The sequence below is a fragment of the Trachypithecus francoisi genome, unplaced genomic scaffold (genome assembly GCF_009764315.1).
Source record: "Trachypithecus francoisi isolate TF-2019V2 unplaced genomic scaffold, Tfra_2.0 Lachesis_group17, whole genome shotgun sequence".
Classification (NCBI taxonomy): domain Eukaryota; kingdom Metazoa; phylum Chordata; class Mammalia; order Primates; family Cercopithecidae; genus Trachypithecus; species Trachypithecus francoisi.
The window spans coordinates 51,861,297-51,887,074 of NW_022681462.1; the positions used below are offsets into that span (position 1 = coordinate 51,861,297).

At 43.5% G+C, this 25,778-nt stretch overlaps 1 protein-coding gene across 3 annotated transcripts in view; it reads left to right on the plus strand.

The window, feature by feature from the left end:
* Positions 1-25,778, plus strand: part of RFX8 (RFX family member 8, lacking RFX DNA binding domain) — an 85,013-nt gene that overhangs the window by 19,992 nt on the left and 39,243 nt on the right. For all 3 annotated transcript variants that reach the window (XM_033175682.1, XM_033175681.1, XM_033175680.1), the window contains exons 3-4: positions 7,361-7,422; positions 9,083-9,169. In XM_033175682.1, the coding sequence (XP_033031573.1) occupies positions 7,361-7,422; positions 9,083-9,169 (149 nt within the window). The remainder of the gene's footprint in view (positions 1-7,360; positions 7,423-9,082; positions 9,170-25,778) is intronic.

Below are 25,778 nucleotides of genomic sequence, written 5' to 3' on the forward strand. Positions count from 1 at the left end.
TGCAGCCCATGGAGCATGAGCTGAAGCAGGGTGGGGTGTCGCCTCACCTGGGAAGCGCAAGATGTCGGGGGATATCCCTTTCCTAGTCAAAGGAAGCCATGACAGACTGTACCTGGAAAAACAGTTCACTCCTGCCCAAATACTGCACTTTTCCCAAGGTCTTAGCAACTGACAGACCAAGAGATTCCCTCCCATGCCGGGCCCAGCAGGTCCCATGTCCACAGAGCCTTGCTCCGTGCTAACACAGCAGCAGTCTGAGATCGACCTGCAAGGCGAGGCTGCAGCCAGGTGTGGGGGGAGAAGGGGCATCTGCCATTACTGAGGCTTGAGTAGGTAAAGCAGCCGGGAAGCTTGAACTGGGTGGAGCCCGCTGCAGCTCAAGGGGACCTACTGCCTCTGTAGACTCCACCTCTGTGGGCAGGACATAGCTGAACAAAAGGCAGCAGACAACTTCTGCATACTTAAATGTTCCTGTCTGACAGCTCTGAAGAGAGCAGTGGTTCTCCCAGCACAGCATTCAAGCTCCAAGAATGGACAGACTGCCTCCTCAAGTGGGTCCCTGACCCCCGTGTAGCCTGACTGGGAGACACCTCCCAGTTGGGGCCAACAGACACCTCATATGTCAGGTGCCCCTCTGGGACAAAGCTTCCAGAGGAAGGATCAGGCAGCAATACTTGCTGTTCTGCAATAGTTGCTGTTCTGCAGCCTCCACTGGTGATACCCAGGCAAACAGGGTCTGGAGTGGACCTCCAGCAAACTCTAACACACCTGCAGCTGAGGGGCCTATTAGAAGGAAAACTAACAAACAGAAAGGAATAACATCAACATCAACAAAAAGGACATCCACACCAAAACCCCATCTGTAGGTCACCAACATCACCACCATCAAAGACCAAAGGTAGATAAAACCACAAAGATGGGGAAAAGCCAGAGCAGAAACACTCAAAATTCCAAAAACCAGAGTGCCTCTTCTCCTCCAGAGGATCACAGCTCCTCGCCAGCAACGGAACAAAACTGGACAGAGAATAACTTGGACAAGTTGACAGAAGTAGGCTTCAGAAGGTTGATAATAGCAAACTTCTCCGAGCTAAAGGAGGATGTTTGAACCCATCACAAGGAAGCTAAAAACCTTGAAAAAGGTTAGATGAATGGCTAGCTAGAATAAACAGTGTAGAGAAACCTTAAATGACCTGATGGAGCTGAAAACCATGGCACAAGAAATTTGTGACGCATGTACAAGCTTCAATAGCCGATTTGATCAAGTGGAAGAAAGGATATCAATGATTGAAGATCAAATTAATGAAATAAAGAGAAAAGACAAGATTAGAGAAAAAAGAGTAACAAGAAGTTAACAAAGCCTTCAAGAAATACGGAACTATGTGAAAAGACCAAACCTACGTTTGATTGGTGTAACTGAAAGTGATGGGGAGAATGGAACCAAGTTAGAAAACACACTTCAGGATATTATCCAGGAGACCTTCCCCAACCTAGCAAGGCAGGCCAACATTCAAATTCAGGAAATACAGAGTACACCACAAAGATACTCCTCGAGAAGAGCAACCCCAAGACACATAATTGTCAAATTCACCAAAGTTGAAATGAAGGAAAAAGTGTTAAGGGCAGCCAGAGAGAAAGGTCGAGTTACCCACAAAGGGAAGCCCATCAAACTAACTGGATATCTCAGCAGAAACCCACAAGCCAGAAGAGAGTGGGGGCCAATATTTAACATTCTTAAAGAAAAGAATTTTCAACCCAAAATTTCAAATCCAGCCAAATTCAGCTTCATAAGTGAAGGAGAAATAAAATCCTTTACAGACAAGCAAATGCTGAGAGATTTTGTCACTACCAGGCCTGCCTTACAAGAGCTAAAGGAAGCACGAAATATGGAAAGAAAACCAGTCACTGCAAAAACATGCCAAATTGTAAAGACCATCGATGCTAGGAAGAAACTGCATCAATTAATGGCAAAATAACCAGCGAACATCATAATGACAGTATGAAATTCACACATAACAATATTACCCTTAAATGTAAATGGGCTAAATGCCACAATTAAAAGACACAGACTGGCAAATTGGATAAAGAGTCAAAGCCCATCAGCATGCTGTATTCAGGAGACCCATCTCATGTGCAGAGACTCACATAGGCTCAAAATAAAGGGATGGAGGAAGATCTACCAAGCAAATGTAAAGCAAAAAAAAGCTGGGGTTGCAATCCTAGTCTCTCAGAAAACAGACTTGAAACCAACAAAGATCAAAAAAGACAAGGCCATTAATGGTAAAGGGGTCAATTCAAAAAGAAGAGTTAACTATCCTAAATATATATGCACCCAATACAGGAGCACCCAGATTCATAAAGCAAGTCCTTAGAGACCTACAAAGAGACTTAGATTCCCACACAATACTAATGGGAGACTTTAACACCCCGCTGTCAATATTAGACAGATAAACAAGACACAAGATTAACAAGGATATCCAGGACCTGAACTCAGCCCTGCACCAAACAGACCTAATAGACACCTACAGAACTCTCCTGCCCAAATCAACAGAATATACATTCTTCTCAGCACCACATCACACTTACTCTAAAATTGCCACATAATTGGAAGTAAAGCACTCCTCAGCAAATGTAAAAGAACAGAAATCACAACAAACTGTCTCAGATCACAATGCAATCAAATTAGAACTCAGGATTAAGAAACTCACTCAAAACCACACAACTACATGGAAACTGAACAACCTGCTCCTGAGTGACTACTGGTTAAATAATGAAATGGAGGCAGAAATAAAGATGTTCTTTGAAACCAATGAGAACAGACACAACGTACCAGAATCTTTGGGACACATTTAAAGCACTGTGTAGAGGGAAATTTATAGCACTAAATGCCCACAAGAGAAAGCAGGAAAGATCTAAAATCGACACCCTAACATCACAATTAAAATAACTAGAGAAACAAGAGCAAACAAATTCAAAAGCTAGCAGAAGGCAAGAAATATCTAAGATGAGAGCAGAACTGAAGGAGATAGAGGCACAAAAAAACCCTCAAAAAATCAATGAATCCAGGAGCTGGTTTTTAGAAAAGATCAACAAAATTGGTAGACCACTTGCTTATTAGCAAGACTAATAAGAAAAGAGAGAAGAATCAAATAGATGCTATAAACAATGATAAAGGGGATATCACCACTGATCCCACAGAAATACAAACTACCATTAGAGAATAGTATAAACACCTCTACTCAAATAAACTAAAAAATCTAGAAGAAATGGATAAATTCCTGGACATATACACTCTCCCAAGACTAAACCAGGAAGAAGTTGAATCTCTGAATAGACCAATAATAGGTTCTGAAATTGAGGCAATAATTAATAGCCTACTGACCAATAAAAGTCCAGGACCATACGGATTCACAGCCTAATTCTACCAGAGGTACAAAGAGGAGCTGGTACCATTCCTTCTGAAACTATTCCAATCAATAGAAAAAGGGAATCCTTCCTAACTCATTTTATGAGGCCAACATCATCCTGATACCAAAGCCTGGCAGAGACACAACAAAAGAAGAGAATTTTAGACCAATATTCCTGATGAATATCAATGCGAAAATCCTCAACAAAATACTGTCAAACCGAATCTAGCAGCACATCAAAAAGCTTGTCCACCACGATCAAGTCGGCTTCATCCCTAGGATGTAAGGCTGGTTCAGCATACTCAAATCAATAAATGTAATCCATCACATAACAGAACCAATGACAAAAACCACATGATTATCTCAATAGATGCAGAAAAGGCCTTCAACAAAATCCAATGCAGAAAAGGCCTTCAACAAAATCCAATAGCCCTTCATGCTAAAAATTCTCAATAAGCTAGGTATTGATGGGACGTATCTCAAAATAATAAGAGCTATTTATGACAAACCCACAGCCAGTATCATACTGAATGGGCAAAAACTGGAAGCATTCTCTTTGAAAAGCAGCACAAGACAAGGATGCCCTCTCTTACCACTCCTATTCAACATAGTGTTGGAAGTTCTGGCCAGGACAATCAGGCAAGAGAAAGAAATAAAGGGTATTCAATTAGGAAAAGAGGAAGTCAAATTATATGTTTGCAGATGACATGATTGTATGTTTAGAAAACCCCATCATCTCAGCCCAAAATCTCCTTAAACTGAAAAGGAACTTCAGCAAAGTCTCAGGATACAAAATCAATGTGCAAAAATTACATACCATTGTTACACACCAATAACAGACAGAGAGCCAAATCATGAGTGAACTCCCATTCACAATTGCTACAAAGATAATAAAATACCTAGGAATCCAACTTACAAGGGATGTGAAGGACCTCTTCAAGGAGAACTACAAACCACTGCTCAACAAAATAAAAGGGGACACAAACAAATGGAAGAATATTCCATGCTCATAGATAGGAAGGATCAATATCATGAAAATGGCCATACTGCCCAAGGTAATTTATAGATTCAATGCCATCCCCACCAAGCTACCAATGACTTTCTTCACAGAATTGGAAAAAACTAAAGTTCGTATGGAACCAAAAAGGAGCCCGCATAGCCAAGACAATCCTAAGCAAAAAGAACAAAGCTGGAGACATCATGCTACCTGACTTCAAATTATATTACGAGGCTACAGGAATCAAAAGAGCATGGTACTTGTACCAAAACAGATATATAGACCAATGGAACAGAACAGAGCCCTCAGAAATAACACCACACATCTGCAACCATCTGATCTTTGACAAACCTGACAAGAACCAGCAATGGGGAAAGGATTCCCTGTTTAATAAATGGTGCTGGGAAAACTGGCTAACCATATATAGAAAGCTGAAACTGGATCCCTTCCTTACATCTCATATAAAAATTAACTCAAGGTGGATTAAACACTTATATGTAAGACCTAAAACGATTAAAAACCCTTGAAGAAAACCAAGGCAATACCATTCAGGACATAGGCATGGGCAAAGACTTCATGACTAAAACACCAAAAGCAATGGCAACAAAAGCCAAAATAGACAAATGCGATCTAATTAAACTAAAGAGCTTCTGCACAGCAAAAGAAACCATCATCAGAGTGAAGAGGCAACCTACAGAATGGGAGAAAATTTTTACAATCCAGCCATCTGACAAAGGGCTAATATCCAGAATCTACAAAGAACTCAAACAAATTTACAAGAAAAAAAAACATCAAAATGGGCAAACGATATGAACAGACACTTCTCAAAAGAAGACATTTATGCAGCCAGCAGACATATGAAAAAATGCTAATCACTGGTCATCAGAGAAATGCAAATCAAAACCACAATGAGGTACCATCTCACACCTGTTAGAATGGTGATCATTAAAAAATCAGGAAACAACAGATGCTGGAGAGGATGTGGAGAAATAGGAACATTTTTACACTGTTGGTGGGAATGTAAATTAGTTCAACCATTGTGGAAGACAGTGTTGAGCTTCCTCAAGGATCTAGAACTAGAAATACCATTTGACCCAGAGATCCCATTACTGAGTATATACCCAAAGGATTATAAATCCATCAATGATAGCCTGGATTAAGAAAATGTGGCACATATACACCATGGAATACTATGCAGCCATAAAAAAGGATGAGTTCATGTCCTTTACAGGGACATGGATGACGCTGGAAACCATTCTCAGCAAACTATCACAAGGACAGAAAATCAAACACTGCATGTTCTCACTCATAGGTGGGAATTGAACAATGAGAACACATGGACACAGGGAGGGGAGCATCACACACCGGGGCCTGTCACGGGGTTGGGGGTTGTGGAGTGATAGCATTAGGAGAAATACCTAATGTAAATGACAAGTTGATGGGTGCAGCAAACCAACAAGGCACACATATACCCGTATAACAAACCTGCACGTTCTGCACATGTACCCTAGAACTTAAAGTATAATAATAATAATAGTAAAAGTGAAAATGACTCTCACATTAGAAAAAGAGGAAAATGGTAAAATTATAGCATTCTCATAGGTTGGACTATGATGCCACCCTGTGAGACCAATTATAGCTATAGTTCATAATTCTCTGTTTCCAGAAAATGTTTAATGACAAGGGGAAACGTCCATGGCATAATGTTGAGGGAAGAAAATAGAATGCAAAGCTGCAGACATGCTAATTGCATGATGCCAGGTTTTAAATTTGAAACAGATCACTTACACATATTGGGACTTTGAAAAAAAGACTGGAAGAAATTACACTGAGGATTTTTTGTTTTGTTTCACCCTTGTCTCTTAGGCTAGAGTGTGATGCACTCACTCGGCTCACTGCAACCTCTGCCTCCTGGGTTCACACCCAGCTAATTTTTGTATTTTTAGTAGAGACAGGGTTTCACCATGTTGGCCAGGCCGATCTCAAACTCCTGACCCCAGGTGATCTGTCCACCGTGGCCTCCCAAAGTGCTGAGATTACAGCCACCACGCCTGGCCAACATCAACATTTAAATGGCATTTTCTCCAAGTGATATGTTTTCTTTTTTCTCTTTTCCTCTTTTTTTTTTTTTAAAGACAGAGTCTCACTCTGTCACCCAGGCTGGAGTGCAGTGGCATGATCTTGGCTTACTGCAACTTCCGCCTCCTTGGTTCCAGTGATTCTCCTGCCTCAGCCTCCAGAGTAGCTGGGACTACAGGTGTGTGCCACCACACCCGGCTAAGTTCGTTTGTTTGTTTGTTTGTTTTGAGACAGAGTCTCGCTCTGTCACCAGGTTGGAGTGCAGTGGCGCGATCTTGGCTCACTGCGACCTCCACCTCCCAGGTTCAAGCAATTCCCCTGCCTCAGCCTCCCGAGCAGCTGGGACTACAGGCACACATCACCACGCCCAGCTAAGTTTTGTATTTTTAGTAGAGACGAGGTTTCACCATGTTGGCCAGAATGGTCTCGATCTCTTAACTTCGTGATCCACCTGCCTCAGCCTCCCAAAGTGCTGGAATTACAGGCGTGAGCCACCATGCCCAGCCTTTGTATTTTTAGTAGAGACCAGGTTGGAGAAACAGGGTTTCACCATTTTGGCCAGGCTGATCTTGAACTCCTGACCTCAAGTGATTTGTCTGCCTAGCCTCCCAAAGTGTTGGGATTACAGGCAGGAGCCACCGTGCCTGACCTCCAAGTGGTATGTTTTCTTTTTCACACTTGTCTTTTTTTTCCCCAAAAATTTCATTTCCATTTATTTTCTTTATTGTTACCTTATTACTTTATTGTTATACTTATTTTCTTTATTGTTTGTTTATTAGAAAGGAAATAGAAATATAATTTAAATATTATAAGATAAAAAAATTGGAAGTTTGTTTCTAAGTTTTCAAGTTGCAACTTTAAATCTGGCTTATTTTTTTAGCTTGTGAGATTGGTTTTTCCTGACCTTGGCACCCGGAGGCTGGGCACTAGAGGAAGTGCCAGGTAGGTTTAGAATTTTTGTTTTATTTCAAGTGTTAAAAACAAGGATTTGGGGAATCACAAAATGACAAAAAATGCAAAACAAAACAAACTATAAATAACAACTCTTACCAGAGAGTGTCCACAGTCACATTAATTCACAGTGCCTGAAATCATTCAGTTGGTGCTAGAACCAAACACTGGCCTCTATTTTCTTCGGAATTTTGTTAAAATATGAAGGTTACAATATATTTTTACTGTTCTACAGTTATGTAAATTTCTCATTCTTGAAATATTTAAATAATTAACACACATCAAATAATGGAACTGTCGCCTAGGCTGGAGTGCAATGGTGCGATCATTGCTCACTGCAGCCTCAAGACCGTGGGCTCAAGCAGTCCTCCCACCTCAGCCTCTTGAGTAGCTAGGACTGCCGGTGTGTTCCACCAGGCCTGGCTAATTTTTACGTTTTTAGAGATGAGGTTTTGCTGAATTGCCCAGGTGGGTCTCAAACTCCTGGGCTCCAGTGATCCTCCCACTTTGGCCTCCCGAAGCACTGAGATTATAGGCATGAGCCACCATGTCCAGCCTTGGAACTGTTTTAGCTACCCTTTGAACTAAAATTTCAGTGTTTACCCAATTAGCATATTTGAATTATGTTCAGGAGGTGCGGTCCTGAAGCTATATTAACTTTCTTTTTTTTTTTTTTTTTTGAGACGGAGTTTCACCCTTGTCGCCTAGTCTGGAGTGCAATGGCATGATCATGGCTCACTGCAACCTCTGCCTCCCAGGTTCAAGCGATTCTCCTGCCTCAGCCTCCTGAGTAGCTGGGATTACAGGCACCTGTCACCACGTCCAGCTAATTTTTTGTATTTTTAGTAAAGACAGGGTTTTCCCATGTTGGCCAGGCTGGTCTCAAACTCCTGACCTCAGGTGATCCACCCACCTCAGACTCCCAAAGAGCTGAGGTTACAGGTGTGAGCCACCGCACCCGGCCCGAAGGTTGTATTTCTAACGTGAAAAGAAATTCCAGCATTATTGGGTGCCTTGTGTCATAATTGTCACTCAATTATTATTGCTATTCGTTGCTTGTTTTAAATTGCGAGGGGAATCAGAAGACACCGAAGCCAAATTAGGAAAGGGGGCTGCCACTCACCAAGGAATTGAAGACAGTGGAAGTGTTTGCCAAACCTAATATTGGGCAATAATTAACTTGAAGACATTTTGTCTTAAGCCGGGACAAGCTGCTATAGTCCCCAGGGCTTAGTGGAGGAAAGTCTGGGCTACAGAGAAGGCTCTTCTCTACCTTGGTGTCATTTTCCCTTCACCTGGAAAAAATTAATGTTGGGGAGGGGGTAGGGGAGGCAGTGGTTGAGGGGGCAGGGCAGGGCACAGGAGACTTTCCCTATCACATCTCTCTCAAGATTAGCATGTCCTGCATCAGGCAGGCAGAGGAGAGCCTCCACAAGCCCATTTCAAGGCTGATATGTGTGAAAGTGTATGAAGTTGCTTGTCTACATAACAGAGCTTGGTCAGACTGAAGGATTAGCTTTTCCAGAGAAATGCAGCCAATGATAAAACCTGGAGAAGAACTCCAAGTCTTCATTAGCTCACCTGTTTTCTGCTTTCCATAAAGCATGTCAATAGTTACACATAAATTTAAAGACAGCCTTTATTTTCCCAGGTATCATTATGATGGGATCTGTATCAAGAAAAGCTCTTTCTTCTATGTCCAGTATTGCTACCTTATAGGTGAAAAAAGGTATCACAGGTTAGTAACTATCATTTTGGTACTTTGGTCTTGGGTCACAAACCTGGTTAATGTTAACAACCATTCAGGCCAAGTGTGGTGGCTCATGCCTATAATCCCAGCACTTTGGGAGGCTGGGGTGGAAGAATCGCCTGAGTTCAGTAGTTCAAGACCAGCCTGGGCAACATGGGAAAACTCCATCTGTGCTAAAAAATACAAAAGTTAGGCAGGCATGGTGCTGTGCCCTGACAGTCTCAGCTGCTCGAGAGGCTGAGGTGGGAGGATCACCTGAGCCCAACGAGGTCCAGGCTGCAGTGAGCCGTGATTGCGCCACTGCATTCCAGCCTGGGTGACAGACTGAGACCCTGTCTCAAAATAGTAATAATAATAATAAATTAATAAATAAAAGAACCATTCATATTATAGTTGTATCTAACTGACTTTTTGGTGGTTCTGTCTCTACGTCCTCCTTAAGGAAACACACATATCACATCAACATTTAACCAATGCCCCTTCGTCAGCCTCCGGCAATGTCATTGGCCAGAGAAATCCATTTCTGGTTCATTTCCTTAGACATTTCTCATTTTGACTGTCATCCAGTTGCCAAAGTCATTTTTCACCAAGTCTATCCTTCTCAACCTTTCTGCAAAATTTGACACAATTGGGCACCTCTCTCGAAGCTTCCTTTAGCCCTCAGGACTGTGTCATCCAACTCCCCCACCCCCAAATCCTCAGTCTCTTCCTCTTTCCCTTCTCCATTAAGCGCAGGTTTTCCCCGAGATCTCATCTTGATAATCACCATTACTCTTCCTACTGTTTGGCCCCAGACATCTCATCCTTTTTGTCTTTCACCTATGGCTTCCTGCAGGTGGATGACTCCCGAATCCTTCTCACTGTTCCTGACCTTGCCTACCTCCTAGGTGTTCCTCCCTGACTCTCTACTGGACATTTCCATTTACATGAGCCACTGGTACCTCACACTCAACATATGGAAATCTAAATTTAGCCTCTTTCTCCAAATTATCTCTGCCCCTTGACTTTCTTAGTTCAATCTCGATACCAACAGATAGAACCTATACAAAGTATAACCCAAAGCCACCCCTGACCCCCATGGATCACAAAGCCTTGTTAACTTTTCACTTTAAGTTCTCCCAACTCACTCTTTTTGGTAACCAATATTTCCTTTAATATCTTATCATCTTACACTGAAATTATTTCCAATGATCCCATATGGCCTCCCCCTCCTCAGCCTCTCCCTGCTCTAAACACAGCTACCAGATGAATCCTCCTAAAATTCTACATTTGCTTTGTCTGTTTCCTGCTCAGAAACACATGGGTGCTTGTTCTTACCTCCTGGATAAAGACCAGACCTAGGCTGGTGTTAGCCAAGTTCCTTCCGAGTCCACTTTCCAACCGTGTTGCCTATTTCTCCCCAACATCAACCATAATTTAAACCACACTCACTTTTCCCTGAATGTATCAAATGCAGTCCACCTTTGCTCCCACCATCCAACCTTCCATAGTGCCATTTCTTCTTGTCTCTGTCTAATGGGACCTTCCTGAATCCCATCTGTACCTTCTGGACATACGTCAGAGACCACCTGCCCCGTAGAACCATCCCCAACAATGCCAGCTACAGGAAAGCTCTTTCTTCCACTTCTTCATGCTGATCACTGTCCATCCATACAACCAGCATTCCTGCTCTTTGAGCCTTCATTTGGCATAAAAAGATAACCATATGTCCAAGTAGCCAAGGACAATATCGATTTCACTTGGAGCCCTGCATAATTAATAATTGTGCTCCTTTCACTTTCAAAGGTGTTCTAGTTTGCACAATAAATTAAAGTGAATTGTATGGTCACCCTTGGTATAAAGCATCCTATGTATAAGGCAGCTGCTGTGGTGGAGAGATGAGGAGCCTCCAGTATGGGTAAGACAGGGACCCTTTTCTCTGATAGCTGAGGAGGGAGGCTAAGACGTCCATCTACTTTGATCTTCAAGTATAACACGACGAGTGTCAGAAATGTACAAAAGGTACCACGAGAACTCAAAGATGGGGAGCACACATTTTGGATAGGGGATCATGAAGGGCCTACAAGGGTATTGGGCTTTGAGTGGAGCATTGAAGGACAGATTAGAATTTTGACAGGTGGTGTTAGAGAAGGAGGCAGGAGTGCAGAGGGCATCCAGGCTTAGGGGAGCAAAGATAAAGGTGTATGAAGGCATGGGCTTCCTCCTGTACAGGCGTGCATGGAGCTCTAGTAGAAGATGAATCTGGAGGGGGAAAGTTCAGGGGGCCTAGATTGTCAGGCTGGGCAGTGGGGGGTGTCCACAAGTCCTTTGGAGGCTTTCTTTGAGAAGTAGGGTGTAATATACACAAGGGCAGAAACCATGGAGCTTTGCTTGTTTCTGTCCTGCTGTGGTTTGAATGTTTGTGTCCTTCCAAAATTCACAAATTGAACGTGATCCCCAATGCAACAATACTAAGAGATGGGTCCTTTGCAAGATGATTAGGCCATGAAGCCTCCACCTTCATGAATGGGATTAATAACCCTGTAAAAGAGGTTTCAGAGAGCTAGCTGGCCCTTCATTTCTTCTGCCATGTGAGGACACAGTGTTCATCTCTGTCATCCTTCTGCTTTCTGCCACATGAGGATGTAGCAACAAGGTGCTGTCTTAGAAGCAGAGAACAAGAACTAGAGGTCGTTATGTTAAGCTAAATAAGCCAGACACAAAAAGACAAATACTGCATGTTCTCACTCATAGGAGAGAGCTAAAATAAGTTTATCTTGTGGAGGCGAAGAGTAGAATGGTGGTTACCAGAGGCTGGAGAGATTAGGGAGGAATGAAAGGTGGGTTAATGATTAATGGATATCAGCATGCAGTTAGATAGAAGGAATAAGTTCTAGTATTTGATAGCTCAGAAGTGTGACTATAGTTAATGATATATTATGTATTTCAAAATATCTAAAAGATTTAGAATGTTCCCAACAAAGAAATAAGTGTTTAAGGTAATGGATATGCTAAACACCCTGATGCATGTATCACAATATCACATGTACCCCATAAATGTGTACAATTAGTATGTTAAAAAAGAAGAAGCAAAGAGCAAACTTTTACCAGACAGCAAATCTGTCCGCACCATGATCTTGGACTTCCCAGCCTCCAGAACTGTGAGAAATACATTTCGTTTGTTTATAAAGTACCCAGTCTAAGGTATTTTGTTATAGCTGCAGGAACAAGGACATATTCCCAGAGTGGGCACTGAAATAGCTACTGGAGAACTGAAAGTTCAGCATTGGGGTTTAAGAAAAATAGTTGGGAAAGGAGAGGGTGACGAGCCTGGAGACGGCCCTGGGGCTGCTGCTGTTATTCATATTTGCACTGGAATCAGACAGGAGACAGGCAGGGTCTTCAGGATCTGGCAGTTGGTTGAGTCAGTGTAGTAGAAGGGAGCAGAAATGATTCAGTCAAGCCTGTCGCACCTAAACCTCAAACTCAACCTCAAATAAAGTTACTGTGTTCTGTGCCAAACCAGCTCTTCCTCTTACATCTCTTATTCATCTCTTAGTCACAGGGATGGAAAAGTTACATTGGCAAAAATAGAGAAGCTAGGAAAAGGAGTAGCTATGATGAGAGATTTATTTTAGTGATGGTTAGAACGTCCCTGGTGCGAATGTGTTCTCTCACTTGCTGATCTGTAGGCTCCTGAAAGGCTGGATGTAGATCCTGCATTCCATTGTATGGTCCCCTACCCCCCACCCCCTGGCACCTAGCAGTCAGTTAACTAACAGACAGTTGGGAGAGCCCTGCACGCTCCAGGAAAACAAGTAACTAGGCAGGCCCTCGGCACTCAGAGGGGAGAGACCATTAGTGTTCCAGGGACTCTGTTTTCAATGTCACAGAGAGAGGGGCTAGGAGTGGCCTTTGTGGAGGAAGAAAAATAGGCTTTATCGTCAGTGAGGAAGAGGAGGACTCCCAGAGGACAAAGATAAAGGCAAGAGTGACATCGGCTGGTCATGAGATAAGCCCAGCAGCAGGAGCTTTTCATGTACTCTATGCTCAGCATATACTTAATAACCGATCAACTTGGCCAGGCGCAGTGGCTCACGCCTGTAATCCCAGCACTTTGGGAGGCCAGGACGAGTGGATCACGAGGTCAGGAGATCGAGACCAGCCCTGGCCAACATGCTGAAGCCCCATCTCTACTACAAATACAAAAATTAGCTGAGTGTAGTGGTGCATGCCTGTAGCCCCAGCTACTTGGGAGGCTGAGGCAAGAGAATTGCTTGAACCCGAGAGGTGGAGGCTGCAATGAGCCAAGATCGTGCCACTGCACTCCAGCCTGGGCAACAGAGTGAGATGCTGTCTCAAAAAGAATAACAAAAACCAAAAACAAAAATAATAGATCAACTTTAAAGTCGTGGCCAGCTAAGAGATTTTGTTTAAAGCATTAAGATTTAAGGATAACTTCACTACCAATGCCACATTCAGGACATACTAAAAGTGTGTTTTACAAAGCAGAAGTATAAGAAAGGTACACTGTTGTTAATGAGCTGTACGGATGAAAATGTCTATTTTATTATATAAGGGTCCGTGTGACAAATTCCTCTTAAAAATTACGTCTCAAATAAGTTTATCTCTCTGGTTTTCAGGTAATGAAAACTCTATAACTCATCTGCCATTTACTTATTCATTCAACAAATATTTGTGTTCCTACAATAAGTCAGGTCTGTTCTAGCTACTGGTGATATAGCAGTGAACAAGAAAAACGAGGCCTCTCCTTTTATTAAGCTTAGTTAGGAAAAAAGAATAAAAAAGAACAATAGGCCAGGCATGGTGGCTCCTACCTGTAATCCCAGCACTTTGGGAGGCCAACATGGGCAGATTATTTGAGTTTAGGGGTTCGAGACCAGCCTGGGCAATATAGCAAGACCCCCAGCTCTTCAAAAAATATAAAATTAAATATTTTATATTTAATATATATGTCTAGATAAATAGTAGCTGGGCGTGGTGGTGCACTTGTGGCCCCAGCTATTCAGGAAGCTGAGATGGGTGAGTAACCTGAGCCCGGGAGGTCAAGGCTGCAGTGAGCTATGATCATGCCACTGCACTCCAGCCTGGACTACAGAGCAAGACCCTGTCTCAATAAAATAAATAAATAAAAGGACAATCGTGAGATGTGACCTGAATACAATACAATGGAGTCATGGCAAGGCCTCCCCAAAACAACACCATTTGAACAGAGTGCCAGTCAAGGAGCCACATGAAGATCTGGAACAAGCATTCCGGGCAGAGGAAAGAGCTGTGCAAAAGGCCTGAGGCAGAGATGAGTTCAAGGAACAAGAAAGTCTGAGGGTGGACTTCAGTGTGTGAGCAGGAGGGTGGGAGGAGAGGAACCTGAACACAGAGGTGAGGTAGAGGTTAGAGTCACTAGGGAGAGGCTTTTGTGGCAGCCCTGGAAGAAACAGCCCATTGAGATGAGTGACTTAAAATAATGTTAATTCTCCCAAGAGGCAGCAGGACACTACGCAATAATACTACATGTGGATAAGAGCAGAGACTGGAACAGACTGCCTGTCTCTACCACCAGTAAGCTGTGTGGTCTGAGGCAGGTCACTCAGTCTCTCTATGTCTCAGTTTCCTCATCCATTAATTAAGGATAACAGTATCTACTTCATGGGACTGTTGTGAAATCCCATTAATTAATACAGGGAAAATGCTTGGTGCAGCATCTGGCACACGGTAAACATTCAGTAGGGCTCCTGAGCATATTGATCTATACTTTGATGTATTGATTTTATCATGACTGCATGATTTTTTCGTGGTATTTATATATTATTTTCACTCTAGTCATTGTATTTTTCAGTTGTATAATTTCCACTTGATTCTTTTGTATGACTTATATGACTTTCCTGAGGGTTTCAAGTTTTTTTCATTTGTTTCAAGAGAATTTATAATTATTTGTTTGAGCTTTTTTTTTTTTTTGGAGACAGAGTCTTGCTCTGTCGCCCAGGCTGGAGTGCAGTGGCGTGATCTCGGCTCACTGCAAGCTCCGCCTCCCGGGTTCACACTATTCTCCTCCCTCAGCCTCCGGGTAGCTGGGACTACAGGCGCCTGCCACCACGCTGGCTTTTTTTTTTTTTTTTTTTTTTTTTTTGTATTTTTTAGTAGAGATGGGGTTTCACCGTGTTAGCCAGGATGGTCTTCATCTCCTGACCCCGTGATCTGGCCGCCTCGGCTTCCCAAAGTGCTGGGATTACAGGCGTGAGCCACCGCGCCTGGCCTCTTGGAATATTTTTATAATGACTGCTTGAAAATCCTTGTCAGATAATTCAACATCTGATTCGCCTCGGTCTTGGCATCAGTTGATTGTCTTTTCTCATTCAAACGGCGGTTTACCTGGTCTTTGGGATTATGGGTGAGTTTCCATTGTATCCTGGGAACTTTGGTTATGTTAGGAGACTCTTGATCCTATTTAAATCTTCTGTTTTAGACAGAAGGCAGTCGCCCTGTTTAGGTTTAGTGTGTAGGTTCTGGCCTACTTTCATGGGCTGTGGGTCCAATGCCAGCTCAGTTTCCTGAGCCTTTGCATGCTATTCTTGTCTGCTTCGTTCTTCTGCCACTGCTGAGACTTCTGATTGATCCCTACTGGTGCCACCTGCAGGGGCTCAACCCACTTCCATGGACCACTTTCCGTGGAGTGGGGAGAGCCAGAGTGGCCAGGCCTGGGTCTCCTTGTGTCCCTTGGTGTAAGGAGGGAGGCATCAGGCTCTGCCAATGTCATGTGGGTAGCATGACCTGCCATTTCAGTGCTCCACACGTGGAATGGGCATTGAATTGACCCACGGCTTCACTACTGTGCATGCAAGTGGACAATAGTGACCCCACATACTCATACCCGGAGCACTGGCAGGCAGGCTGATCCTGATCCTGATCCCGCCTGCCAGTGCTCTGGGTGTGGGTACATGGAGCATGGAGGTCAGTCTACCACAACTCTGAAGCTGCTACTGTGGGCAAATGGGTCACCAGCCCATGCCCTGATTGTGGAAAGAGGGTTGCAGCCCCCTACTAGGCCTCCACTGGACTTCCCTTCCCTTTCCTAGTCCTTTGGCCAGAGTGCAGGCTTTTCTTGAGATTTTATGCCTACGTCTATTGACATAACAGACTGTGTTGCAGATTTCTCCAATGCTCAGTCCAGGGGTGTGTGTGGGAGACAAAAAGGAAACCCAGGGAACCCACCACATTGTCATTTCTCTACTCCTGTCGTCTCTACCCAGTCTACTTTCTTCTCTCCAGTTTTCGGAGCTCTTCTATTCTTGTCTGTAGAATCATTTCCAAGTATTTAGCTGTATTAGAGGCAGGAGCAAGGAAAAGTGACTCTCTACTACCTTGTTGCCTGTACATGATTTGTAACACAAGCTACCACAGATACTTACTGAAAACAAACCATATACACGTTAGGAGCCAATATTACTAGTGAGTGGAATGTTTCATTATATGATTGTGCCTAATACTTCAAAATATGATCAGTTAAAATACGATAGTGGAGACTTCTGGTTAAGACAAGATGAACCTATTTCTCCATGCCCCTCCACACTAAGCACAATGGTAAACCCTGGAAATAATGCAAGAGGCAACCAAAGGAAAACTCCGAGAGGTGGTGATAAGAGAGTGAGCTGGTTTGGGGCCCCAGGACTGTACAATCAGCACCGTAGCAGAGCATCTTGCATCCCCCGCCCTGCACGCTGAAACCCAGACTCGATGTTTCCCAAGCCTGACATAGGAAGAGAAGGCAACCCAGGTAGATTCATTCTTCCTTCCTTGAGTTCCTCTAATAATATCAGGCAAAATAATTTTGGGGGTGGTTAATAAAGAAAATACTCTCCTTCCTTCCTGGGTCTGAGGCACCCCTTTTCCACCAAGAGATACTGCGGGTGTGAGTCAATCTGCCTAGAGAGACCCAGCTTCAACAAGCCTCTTGGTCCAGGAAGCCTCTTTGCTTTGCAGCCTGACACTCTTCCGCTCTCCAGAGATAGCCAGGAGCATGAGTAGGAGGAGCATCTCCCTCATGGAGAGAAGTCCCAAGGTCTAGCCTGGGGAAACCCTTCTCCCTCCTCAGGTGTAGCCCCAGAGGCACCAGATAAACCAAGCAGGCTGAAACAACACCACAGAGGCTCTGAAAATTAAGCTTTTGGAAACAAAAAACAAAAACAGAACAAAAAATCTGGAAACAGGCAGAAAAATAACATATTACCTATAACAGTGATTTGAATGGCAACACATTTATCATTGAAACCACCAAGAAAGCCAGAAGGAAGTGGCACAAAAGGTTTCAAGGGCTGAGATAAGAACTGTCAACCGTAATTTCTACATCCAGCAAATTTATTTTCAAGAATGAAAGGGAAATAAAAATATTCCCAGGCAAAGGAAAACCAAAAGAATTTGCCACTAGCTGACTCACCCTTGGAGATCAACTAAAGAAAGTTTTTCAAAGAGAAAGGAAATGATAATAGAAAGAATGTTGGAGTATCAGAAAAAAACAATGGGAAGAGCAGAAATATGGGAGACATACAGTACGCTGTCCTTTGTCACAAGTTCTGTGAATCATATTTGATGAAAGAAAAATTATGCCTCCATCTGGTACTTGAGACAATGATACTTAAAAGTGGGGAAGGTAAAGAGGCCTAAATGGAAACAAGATGTCCACACTTCACTCAAAGTGGTGAAACATCGGCAACAATAGACTGTGCTAAGTCACACGTGTCTATTGTAACACTCATGTGACCCCCATGAGAACTATACCAACAGATGTACTCAAAAGCACGACAATTAAATCAAGATAGAGTCCTCAACGCTGTTTAAAGGAATCCTCAGAAAGGCAAGAAAAGAGAAATCGAAGAATAAGAACCAAAGGAAACAAACAGAAAACAAGTAATAAAATGGCAGACTTAGGTGCCAACATACCAAGAATTACCTTAACTGTAAATTATATAATCAGTCAAAAGACAAGACAGAGTGAAGTTAAAAACAAAAATGACTCAAGTATATACTGTTGCCAAGAAACTCACTTCAAATTCAACGACATAGGCAGGTTGAAAGTAAATGGATGGAAAAGATGTCACATGCAAGCATTAATCCACAGATAGCAGGAGTGGCTGTGTTCATATCTAATAAAGCAGACTTCAGAGCAAAGAAAATTACTAGGAACAAAAAGGGACTGACCTAGTCCATTTTCTGTTGCTTATAACAATACCTGAAACTAGGTAATTTATAAGGAAAATGAGTTTATTTCTTACAGTTATGAAGGCTGAGAAGTCTAAGTTCAAGGGGCCCCATCCGGTGAGGGCCTTCTTGCTGACAGGGACCCTCTGCAGAGTCCCGAGTTGGCCCAGGACATCACATGGCAAGGGGGCTGAGTGTACTGGCTGAGGTCTCTTCCTCTTTTACAAAGCCACCAGTCTCATTCCCATGATAACCCATTAATCCATGAATTCATGAATTCTTAAGGGCAGGGCCCTCATGACCAAATCACCTACCTCTTAAAGCACTCACCTCTCATTACTGCCACATTGAGGATTAAATTTCAACATAAGGGCCAGGCGCGGTGGCTCATGCCTGTAATCCCAGTACTTTGGGAGGCTGAGGTGGGCAGATCACGAGGTCAGGAGATCGAGACCATCATGTTTAACACGGTGAAACCCCATCTCAACTAAAAATACAAAAACAAAATTAGCCGGGTGTGGTGGTGGGCACCTGTAGGCCCAGCTACTCGGGAGGCTGAGGCAGGAGAATGGTGTGAATCTGGGAGGCAGAACTTGCAGTGAGCCGAGATCATGCCACTGCACTCCAGCCTGGGCGACAGAGTGAGACTGTCTCAAAAAAAAAAAAAAAAATTTCAACATGAGTTTCAGAGGGACAAATATTCAAACCATAACGGGGACCTTATATAATGATAAAAGGATCAATCCACCAGGAAGACATAACCATCCTAAATGTGTGCACACTGAACAATCAAACTGCCCTTTCTTTTTCTCGAGTAATGCTGTAGCCATACTTCAGTGAATTCAGGTTATTCTAGCAAATCTCACCACTGTGCTAGGGATTTCCAAGACCACCGCCACTTGCAGAGATCCAGTAGAAGGACTCACAGGACTTAGCATATAATTGTCCACATGGCTAAGATTTATGACAGTGACACTGTAAAGATACCCAGGGTCATGATGGAAAAAGAGGCAAGAGTCTGGTGGAATCCTTGTGAGGCTTCCTGTGTGCTATTCCCTCCCCCATGAGGGATCATACAAAGTGCACTCCTCCCCCAGCAGTGAAATGCAGCAGCATGCGTTTGAGGTTTCTGCCCAGGGAGGCCCATTAGAGACTCAGCACCCAAAGCTTTTATTGAAAGCTGGTCACATAAGCACCCTCTGTCTAGCACATGCCAACATTATAGACGCCTAAAAGGAAAGCAGGTGTTCGGCATAAACCGTATTGTTTGTACAGTCTAGGCACAGGGAGCCACTCTTATCAGTTAACAGTTGACTGGGAACACTCTAAGAGCCAAGTTCCCAGACCCTAGCCAAGGGCCAAACTTGGCAGCAGAGCTTTCTACGGAGAGCAGTCTCAGGCCTGCAGTGTTATCTCTTTTCTGCACAGCTGCATAACCCTGTGGATATGCTTTATAAAAAAAACTTTGACTTGGACTCTTTAAATGGGTGAATTGTATGGTATATGAATTATCTCTCAATCAGTTTTTTTTTTTAATCCCAGCAAGATTTTCTTGTAGACATAGACAAGTTTCTTCTAAAAAGTTACGTGGAAAAGCAAATTGCTCAAACGAACTTGACAAAAAGGAATAAAATGGGAGGAGAACATTCTCCCTTATATTAAGGCTCACTGTAGAGCCCCAGCAATCAAGATGGTGTGGTATTGGTGGCAGCATGGACACACAGATCACTGCAACCAAGTGGAGGATACAGAAATAGATCCGCTTGGCTGCATGCAGTGGCTCACACCTGTAATCCTAGCATTTTGGGAAGCCGACAGGAGAATCACTTGAACTTGGGAGGTGGAGGTTGTAGTAAGCCAAGATTGTGCCATTGCACTCCAGCCTGGGTGACAAAAGTGAAACTCCATCTCAAAAAAAAAAATCTCAAATATGTTGCACTGATTTTTGATAAAGGTACAAAATTAATTTGATGAAAGGTGCTGTTTTTCAACAAATGGTGCTGGAACAATTAGAAAACCATAGACAAAAAAAAAAAAAAAAAAGAGCCTCAATCTAATCTTCACAATGTATATGAAAATTAACTCAAAATGGATGACAGATTTAAATTTAAAACAATATTAAACTTCAAAAACCTTGAACGAAATCATTGGGCCTTGCACACAAAAAGTTCTCAGACCAAACACCAGAAGTATGATCCATAAGAAGAAAATGTAAAGTTGGACCACGTCAAAATCAAAACTTTTACTCTCAGAAAGCCCATGTGAAGAGGAGGGAAAGACAAGCTACAAATAGGAAGAAAATATTTGCAAACCACCATAATTGACCAAGGACTAGTATCTACAATATAGAAAGAAGGCTCAAAACTCAACAGTAAAAGAAACAATCCAATTAGAAAATGGGCAAAAGACAAACATACGATATAGCCATTGTAAATAAGCACATGAAGGGACACTCAGTCCATTAGTCACTATGGAAATACAAATTAAAACCACAATGAGGCCTGGCATGGTGGCTCACACCTTAATTCCAGCACTTTGGGAGACTGAGGCAGGCAGATCACCTGAGGTCAGGAGTTCAAGACCAGCCTGACCAACATGGTGAAACCCCGTCTCTACTAAAATTACAAAAAATTAGCCGGGCATGGTGGTGGGTGCTTGTAACCCCAGCTACTCGGGAGGCTGAGCCAGGAGAATCGCTTGACCCTGGGAGGCGGAGGTTGCAGTGAGCCAAGATTGTGCCATTGCACTCCAGCCTGGGCAACAAGAGCGAAACTCCATCTCAAAAAGAAAGAAATAAAACATAAAACCACAATGAGATATAACTACGCACCTACCAGATTGACTAAAATAAAATACAGTGATAGCACCCAATGCTAGCAAGGATGTAGAGAAGCTAGGTCACTCACACAATGGGAAGGTAAAATGTTCTAGCCACTCTGAAATACAGTTTGGCAGTTTCTTATTAAACCAAACATACAATTTGCCATCCAAACCAGCAACTGAGCCTTGGGCATTTATTCTAAAGGCATGAGAACTTATATCCACGCAGAAACTTGCATGCAAACATTCATAGCAAGTTTATGTGTAATAGCCCAAAACTGGAATCAGCCTAGCTGTCCTTCAATAGGTGACTGTAAATAAACTATGATCTATCCATACTGTGGAACACTACTCAACAATAAAGAGGAATAAACTATTATTTGGAAGCAACGTAAGTGTCCATCAACTGATGAATGGATAAAGAAAATGTGGTACATATACACAGTGGAGCACTATTCAGCTATAAAATAGAATGAGATCCTGTCATTTGGAACAATATAAGAATGAATAAGATCTAATATTCACTAGCACAACAGGTGACGATAGTCAATAATGATTTAATTGTATATTTAAAAAATAAAAGTGCAATGGTATTGTTTGTAACACAAAGGATAAATGCTTGAAGTGATGGGTACCCCATTTCTCCTGTTGTGATTATTACGCATTGCCCATATCAAAATATGAACCCCGTAAATATATACACCTACTATGTACCCACAAATATTAAAAATTTAAAAAAGAGGAACAAACTATTGACACACGACTTGAATAAATCTCCAGGGAATTTTGCTGAGTGAAAAAACTCCAATCCCAAAAGGTTATATAGCATATGAACCCATTTGTAAAATATTCTGAAATGACAACAGTTTTGAAATGGAGAACAGGTTAGTGGTTGCCAGAGGTTAGGGACGTAGGGGTGGGAGAAACAAGAGATGAATGTGATTGTTTGTGGTGGTGGATACATGAAGCAGCACAGGTGATACAATTGTATAGAAATAAATATACACACAAATGAGTTTAAGTAAAACTTGGGAAATTTAAGATCAGTGGAGTGTATCAACGGCAGTATCTAGGTTGTGATATCACACCACAGTTTTTGCAAAATGTAACCTTTGGGGGAAACTAAGCAGAGTGTAAAAGAGATCTCTCTGAATTTTTCCTTTTCCTTTTTCCTTTCCTTTCCCTTTCCCTTTCCCTCCCCTCCCCTTACTCTCCCCTTCCCTTACCCGCCCCTCCCCCTTCCCCTTCCTTCCCCTTCCCCTCCCCTTCCCTCTTCTTTTTTTTTCTCTTCTTTTCTCTTCCTTTCTCTTTTTTTCCTTTTTTTTCTTTTCTTTTTTTTTTTTTTTTTTTTTTTGAAACATCTGTCACCCAGGCTGGAGTGTGGTGACGTGGCATGATCATGGCTCACTGCAGCCTTGACTGCCTAGGCTCAAGCAATCCTCCTGCTTCAGCCTCCTGGGTAGCTGAGATCATAGGCATGCACTATCATACCTGGCGATTTTTTATTTTGTTTTTTTTTGTAGAGACAGGATCTTGGTGTGTTATCCACACTGGTCTTGAACTCCTGGCCTCAAAGGATCCTCCTGCCTTAGTCTCCCAAGTAGCTGGCAACAGTTGGGAGCCACTGTACTTGGCTAATTTTTATTTTTTATTTTTTATTTTTGTAAGAGACAGGTCTTACTATGTTGCCCAGGCTGGGCAACTCCTGGGCTTAAGCGATGCTCCTGCCTCAGCCTCCCAAAGTGCTGACATTACAGGTGTGAGCCACTGCACCCAGCCTGAATTATTTCTTACAAGTGCATGTAAATCTACAATTATCTTCATAAGAATTTCAATTAAAAATAATAAGCAGAATCCTATAATTCAGGAAAAGACATCATGGCAAGCCCCATGAAGTATCCTCACAGCGCTCCCCTGCCCATGTCTCGGGGGGTTCGATCTCAGGGTTTCTTCCGCTGACACCCACCCTCTCTTCTCGCAGTTGGAGAGCACTCCCCTGGCATTTTCATCCGTGCACACAGTTGCTTCTCCTCTGGACACACAGGCATCGGTGTCTTTAACAGAACTGGAGCGGGGCTCCTTAGCAGAGGGAGGCCAGCGGCCAACAGAAGACCAGAGCGCTGCCCACCCGGCGGTGGTCAGTCCTCGCGGTGTGCAGCTGTGTGTGCTCAGGGTGTGTTCTCACACACAGCTTTGAAGAGTGCGATCTCGATTGTGTTTCAAATCCAGAAGTGAGTCCTCCAGCAAACCTACGACGAGTGTGCGGGTCGTTCCCCAATGCTTTATGCCTGGGTGAAACAGCCACTTCTCTATGTGTGCAGTAATTGAGGACTGATTTGCAAAAACTCTCCTACTAATATTTGCCTAAGGGAGGAACTGGAATTTCATTTTGGTTGGGGGTGAGGGTGGTTAAAAAGAGCATGCCTTGCTAGGATCCTCTTCGAGTAGAACATGCAAGCTCTCCCAGATCAGTTCTCAGAGTCACTGAGCTGTGCACAGGCTGTTCAAGGGCATCTCATTTGTCTTTATATCTTCTTTCTGGATCTTGTGTTGAGGAAAGACATGAAAACACCAATAAGAGCATCGTCGTAGAGAGATTTGGCCATGAACCAGGATTGTAGCAAAGTGGTGACTTCTCTCACTACGACCAAGTACTCCAAAGAAGCATCGAATCGAATGAAAATAGATGTAGTATCAGGATGAGCTCCTATCTCCTCCCTGTTGCCCCCATATTGCCCTGTAAGCCCCGTAAGTTCAGAAATTCTGATTCCCAGGTCCCTGAACCTGCACATCCCGCTCCTCCCTCCACACCCCTGTGCTGGGGAGGAGAGAAGAGGGTGCCCACAGATGGCAGCAGGGGTGCTGTGACAGCCGGGAACCAGGGCGCTGGTGGTCCACTGAACTGGACACCTGGAGAGGTGGCTGAGCAGCAGGTCGGGGGCATGCGTCGTCACTGGGGTGGGACGGGGGTTGTGGTGAATCATGCTGAAAAATGCAGAGGTAGTGTCCGTCCTCACCAAGGAGAGATCAAGATTGGATTTTTAAAACAAATGAACAGCCTGAGGCTATTTTTTTAAATGAAAGTGACCATAAATGTGCAATGTGTGCCATATGAACAAGACCACCTCACAAAGTCCAGCACATTCCCCCTCCTTTCTTCCTCCCTAGTCAGGGCAGGATGGCCTCCCCAGATTCCAATCCCGTTTAGTTGGCAACCAGATTGAGGCTTGGACCTTGTTATAATTGCTGACCTAGAAATTCATGGAAAAATCCAGGCCAAAGTATAAAATACTTTATTATTGTCTAGGGGAACAGGGAAGTGGAGATTGTGTGTGTGTGTATGTGTATGTGGGTATGCACGTGTGTGTGTACGTGTGTATATGTGCGTGCATTATATCACATCTGGAGAAACAGCTCTTTGTAATTAACCTTTATTCTCTACCTCTTAGGCAAAATCCCTGGGTTTTGTTTGAAGGATAAATTTGTTGTCATTTTCCAAACATGAATCCCCATTTTATGTCATGTAAAGTCTGCAATCAGCCATTGGGAGTCTCAGGTTTCCCTTGGGGATATGTGGAAACTAAGCCTCACCTCATCCCTCCCAAAACACACACACACTTCTCTCTCACCATGTCAGCTTTTGCAACTCAGCTTATTAAAGGCCTTTAAAAAGCTTCTAAAACTGTGCCTTCAACTTTGTTCTTTGTTCTTCCCACGCCTTTGTTCTTTTGCCAGCCATGAGCTCAGGGGGCTGCCTGGCGGGCCTGAGCCTGGGGAATGCAGGGCTGCGGGTCCACAGCTGGCCGTGCCTGCGATGGAGCAGAAGAGGGAGAGGTTCGTCTTCCAGGCTGCACCGTGCTGGGGGCGAGCGGGTTCACAGGGAGCCAGCAGCGGTGGGCACCACAGCCTGGTGATGTCAGACACCAGTGGTTCTTTCAGAGGGGTCTCTCCAGCCCCAAGCAGGAGCCTGTTTTCCTCCCGTATGTGCAGCCAAGGCCCTTGTAGGGGCTGAGAGTGGGGGCTGTGTCTTCCTGGGGCCAGGGCCCCCCACAAGGCCTTCAGTGAGCCCCAGAGGGCCTCCCTGTCAGGTACTAATACAGCGTCCAAGTTGCAACCAGCTTTTTGGCCTTGTCCACCCTATGGTTTTCAAGGCTGGTTAGAACTTGCTAATGTTAAAAAATATGTATTACCTGGTTGTTGTCTGGCAGTTTAAAATACATGTGTAGAGAAGAACAGCCTAGACTGCACCCTTCCTTGCTTGGAAAAGGTTTGAAAAGGAGGTACCGCTCTGAATACCTCTCACATCAGGAACTGTATCATTTGTTCACAGCATCGCTCACTTGCCCATGTCCAACAGACAGACGCCTGTGCAATGCAACGTGTTATTTGCTGTCTGCCAGTGAAGCTTGACCCCCCAGTGGCTGAGTTTTGCCTCAAGAAGGTGAACGTGGATGTCTTACGCTTCCCACCCTTCCACAGGTCTCCCCCTCGGTCATCATTTTGCAATGAAGCTGTTCGTAAAATCGAATTGGTCAGGATACAGTTAAGTAATGTAACAGTAATGGCCCCAATGCAGCAAATGACT